Below are 5,122 nucleotides of genomic sequence, written 5' to 3'. Positions count from 1 at the left end.
GGTCCTACAATATATCATTACTGATGTGCATACTTTAATGTGCCAAACATGTATCTGTTTTTGGTACCAGATAGAAAATACAACTAACAATGTATTTGTTGGCAAAACCTTTACATCATGTTCAGTAGCGTGCAAAGGGGGGGGGGGCGAAAGGTGCCGGGGCCCCGGGCATCCATATCCGGAGGGCATCCGACGCAAAGAGTCGAATAGAATAGTAGAACCCTTTCCGCCCTTCCCCAAGGTCTTAGGTACAAGGCCCCGGGCATCATAGAACCTCCTCACGCCACTGATCATGTTAGCCCAACACAAAAACGTGACATCGAAAAACAAAAACATTGTATAATTTAAAGTGTTGGGTCTCCATGTTGACGTAATGTAAACCTACCTTAAAGGTTCGATAATGCACAAGTCAAGTACTTTGTTGAAATTTACACTTATTACAAAGGTTTCATATCCAATACTCATTATCAAACGTTACACCAGTTTGATCGTCCTGTTTTTCCTTCCAGCAAATTATTTCAATTCTAATATATTACAAAATCAGATGTGATTTTAATTACCTTTGCAGACGTTCTTTAAGTCACCCCATGTCTTGTCACTTCTGCATTTTACAATCTTTGGTCCTGGGATATATTCTGATTCACATATGATCTGCATCCTGCTACCATAGGTTTGTGATTCATCCAGAAGGCTGTAGAGTCCATGTGGAATAACAGGATCGTTGCAAGTAACGGCTAATGGAAAGAATCCAGAAACGTATGGATATGAGGTAACCTACCTACTTAACGGTGGGGTATGGATAAAGCGTATCACAAACATTTTGTAAACATTCTCTTTTAAGTTAGAAAAGAAATAAATAGGTGTAGATATTTAACCTTCATGTTACTGACTGTTTATATATAGTTCAATAATTGTGTGCTCCAAACAGAGCATAAAATTCATAAGGTTTATATCTATCTCTGTTACAATAATAAGTTTAAGGAACTGACCAAAAAATCTAAGTAAAATCATTCATTTTATAAGTAAATACATAGAAGACACAAGTAGTTCCTGGTGGAATTAATTGCAATGTCCATTATTATAATATAGCATATACTGATCCTGGGATTTCAGGCTTCCCTGACTTTTTACTAAAATCTTAAATTTCTCTGACCAATTTCGAATTCCTCGATCTTGAAAAAAAAGTAAAATTCTCTGACTTCCCCTGACCAGTGAGAACCCTGTTATTTACTTATTTTTTACGTTTTTTTTGGCGTGATTCAAAAGTACAAAAATAATTCGTAATGTATATAATAGGGAGTTTTGAACCTAGAAACATTATATGCATATGTAAACGTTATAAGAGGTTGTCATTAGTAGTGTTTGGATTCACACAATGCATGAAATTGCATATTAGGTGTCGAAAAATAGGTTTGGTTTGCCCAGAAAATTACCTGTCAATTTTGTGTTATTGTAAATAAATTTACTTTCACAGAAACTTAATGTCTTATGTATTATAAAGTCACATTTTAATATCCCCACTACACCTTTCTCACAAAGAAGTCTCTATGTACTATGTACTATTATCCGTCTCTATGTACTATTATCCGTCTCTATGTACTATGTACTATTATCCGTCTCTATGTACTACTATCCGTCTCTATGTACTATGTACTATTATCCGTCTCTATGTACTACTATCCGTCTCTATGTACTATGTACTATTATCCGTCTCTATGTACTACTATCCGTCTCTATGTACTATGTACTATTATCCGTCTCTATGTACTATGTACTATTATCCGTATCTATGTACTATGTACTATTATCCGTATCTATGTACTATGTACTATTATCCGTCTCTATGTACTATTATCCGTCTCTATGTACTATGTACGTTGTAGTTTATAACCCCCTCCCCTGCTTTTAATAACATTATTTCTTGAAATCTACCGTATTTCGAGGATAATATTCAAATAAGGTGGATAGGGAAGACATATTGTAATCATTTGCAAATGTTTGGCTATGTATAAATATATATACACTTTTGGTTTTACAAGTTTTTCTTAGATGTAAAACTGCACATCATTACCTTGTAAATATAGTTGAAAGTTAAAAGCCCACAAATAAAGATACAGTTGACAAATGTTTTAATGTGTAATATACAAATAGTGATCAACACTGAATGACACGTACAGTAACACAAGTTTAGTAAAATGAGAGAATATACCAAATATTACCAAAACAATTTTTTGACTGTACATACGTTTACACCTTATTATTCCCCCAATGCCTGGTATCCTCCATACTTTATCAGACGAACAAATCATTTTTTTTGCTTGTTCTGGTTCATAACCTTCATTGCATTGGAGAAACGCTATTTGATCGAGAGTTGTTCCATTTGGAGCTACGAGTTTCCCTTTCTTAACTGACGGGGTCGGTCCACAGTCTATGGCTAAAAAAAATATAAAAAAATACATAAATACCAGCTTGGAATAAGAAATCGTCATTTAACCCTAAAATGCTATTATGTACTATTATATATATGTGTGTGTTTAAATAGGTTTTGGAAAAGAATTTGTATGCAATTATGTTTTATCTTATTACTTAAGAAATTGTTTTTATTACGCTCGAACAGTGGAATGTTCCTGCGAAAGTCGAATACAGAAACAGTAGTAGTGTTAGCATATATTTATGAAAGAAATAAAAGTTTACAAATAGTAAATAAATGAGTCAAACAAGTGATAATTAAAGTTATGTATACTTGTCAAATGGGAGTGCTCTGAAATATGAATTTGGATGTGGAATTTAATTAGCATTATAATGCCAGAAGACTTATTCCTTTGTGAATATATTAAGTCATTGTAGTAGTAATTAATTGTACAGACTAAATGAAAGGAAAAATTACATCTTTAAATGGTAGGAGCATGCTCAAGTTTTCTCCATTCGTCTGGCTGTTAAAGTTAACTAAATTCCAAATCAGTGAAACTAAACAAAACTAAAAATGGTCAAAAATAAGTTGAAATTATAAGCTGTGATACACCTTCTTGGGATTGTTTCTGTTTTTCTAAACCACGACAAATCACAAGAATACAGGTTGAAACAGTAAATAAAATAAAATCGTCTGGACGCCGTGCAACTAAGCAAACGATATTTCACAAGTTTTTAATTATTTAGCCTTTTTCGATCAAAGTTGTGTTTTTCTGCATAATCCAAAAATTATTTTTCAGTTTCTCTTGTGCATGAATTTTAAACGCCTGAGAAACTTATAAGCGAAAAACAACGAAGAATAAGGCCTTATTTACAAATCACAGAGACTACATAATTATAATTACAATTTCAGTTGTAAAATAAATGTGTACCAATAACCTAATTTCAAAACAATAGTCGGCTCAAGTGTGTAACAATAACCTAATTTCAAAAGGAATGGTGTATTCGAAAATAATAATTGGATCAAGTGTGTAATAATACACTAGGAAAACACCATTCCTTTTGAAAGGCAATAACAGTTGGATCAAGTGTGTAACAGTACCCTAATTTCAAAAGGATTGGTGTTTTCGACAATAACAGTTGGATCAAGTGTGTAACAATAACCTAATTTAAAAAGGAATGGTGTTTTCGGCAATAACAGTTGGATCAAGTGTGTAACAGTACCCTAATTTCAAAAGGATTGGTGTTTTCGACAATAACAGTTGGATCAAGTGTGTAACAATAACCTAATTTAAAAAGAAACAATGATGCTGTGGTCTTGAAGGGCAGTAAAAGAGTCATGAAGCGCGGGAATAACAGAGAATTTTTTTTTTTTTCTCATTTGATCCTTTAGATTAATTTCGAAATTGTGCGAGGAAAAAATTAAACTTTTTCATCTTCGGGCGGTGAATATTAGAAACTAAATCAAATTTATCTGGAGAATAATTAAAGTCTACATAGATACCTATATAAATATGAAATCAGTTTCGTTACAACTGTACCTTATGATTATTTGTATTGTTTGACTGTTCATTAAGCAAATTTTGTGATTCAGTATAGAGATGATTTATTTAAAAAGGTTATTCCTCTAGAAATTGCAATTGTATATACTTATATATATATATATATATATTGAATAGCCTAACAAGGTACTTAAAACATAACAAATAAAAAACTGTTCAAGGGGACCGTCTTAACGTTCCGTATGTATCCACGTCGATGTTGTAGCACATGCACTAGTACAGAAAATGTGTAAGTCGACTCAAATAAACCAGTTTTACTATAGCTAGTTATAGTAGGTTTAATCTATCAGCAGTAACACTTTACAGTGGCGGATCTATAAATTTGGAAAGAAGGGGCGTGAAATATCCAAGAAGGGCTGCGAGTCTAGGGGCGAAGTTCAGTGGCGTTTCTAGGATTTTTTTATTTGGGGGCATAAGGGACAAAGAGTTAGTTGGGTGGGGGACAGAAAAATTTAGCACCTTTTATGTGGGTGAGAGTCACAATGTATAGAATTTTAAAATCTTAAAACTCCACATTATAGATGGGGTGCTGCTTTTTTTTTGTTGTTGTTGTTTTTTTGGGGGCAGATTTTGTTTTAGCATTATACTTGATAGATGTAGTTGAAGAGTCGATCTCCAGGCTAGGCAAAGAGGGAGGGCGCCGGGGCCAACTCCGTCTAAATCTGCCTATACTTTATGTAATAAAACGAATATTTGCCTCATACGTAAAGCTTAGACGCCCTCTAATGGACCATACCAAGTTTTTGAATTTCTCATCATCACGATAACTATGTTAAGTATTCAGATATTTACACAATACCGTTCTGGTGAATTTTCAAATCGAGGAGTTTTCCACAACGTGTAAGGCGAAACTTGGATTTCTGTGCTCTATTTCGTTGACTTGACATGACACACAAATCAAATTACTTAAGTGTGTTCAGTGTTTAGATACCTCAGCATAGTGGCTAGTTTTGATAGAGCTTTCGTCCTCATTTTTTATATATCAAATATTGTGAATCTGGAAGGATTCATAGGATGATAAAAGCAATTGGGAGGATTCACATTTAAAAAGATTCATCGGATGATAAAAGCAATTGGGAGGATTCACATTTGAAAAGATTCATCGGATGATAAAGGCAATTGGGAGGATTCACATTTGAAAAGATTCATCG

General features: G+C 33.5%; 1 protein-coding gene across 1 annotated transcript in view; it reads right to left on the bottom strand.

Moving 5' to 3' along the window:
* LOC106467733 overlaps nucleotides 1–2,497 on the bottom strand; it is a 12,948-nt gene extending 10,451 nt beyond the window's left edge. Inside the window, exons 1-2 of the mRNA XM_013928110.2 lie at nucleotides 2,246–2,497; nucleotides 561–734 (exon numbers count right to left, since the gene is read on the bottom strand). Coding sequence (XP_013783564.1) covers nucleotides 561–734; nucleotides 2,246–2,489 — 418 coding nt within the window. The 5' untranslated portion in view covers nucleotides 2,490–2,497. The remainder of the gene's footprint in view (nucleotides 1–560; nucleotides 735–2,245) is intronic.
* Between the last annotated feature and the right edge of the window lie 2,625 nt (nucleotides 2,498–5,122).

Source organism: Limulus polyphemus, unplaced genomic scaffold (assembly GCF_000517525.1).
Source record: "Limulus polyphemus unplaced genomic scaffold, Limulus_polyphemus-2.1.2 Scaffold2722, whole genome shotgun sequence".
NCBI classification, from domain to species: domain Eukaryota; kingdom Metazoa; phylum Arthropoda; class Merostomata; order Xiphosura; family Limulidae; genus Limulus; species Limulus polyphemus.
The sequence above is the reverse complement of the archived record's forward strand: the minus strand, read 5'-3'. Positions and strand labels throughout refer to the sequence as shown.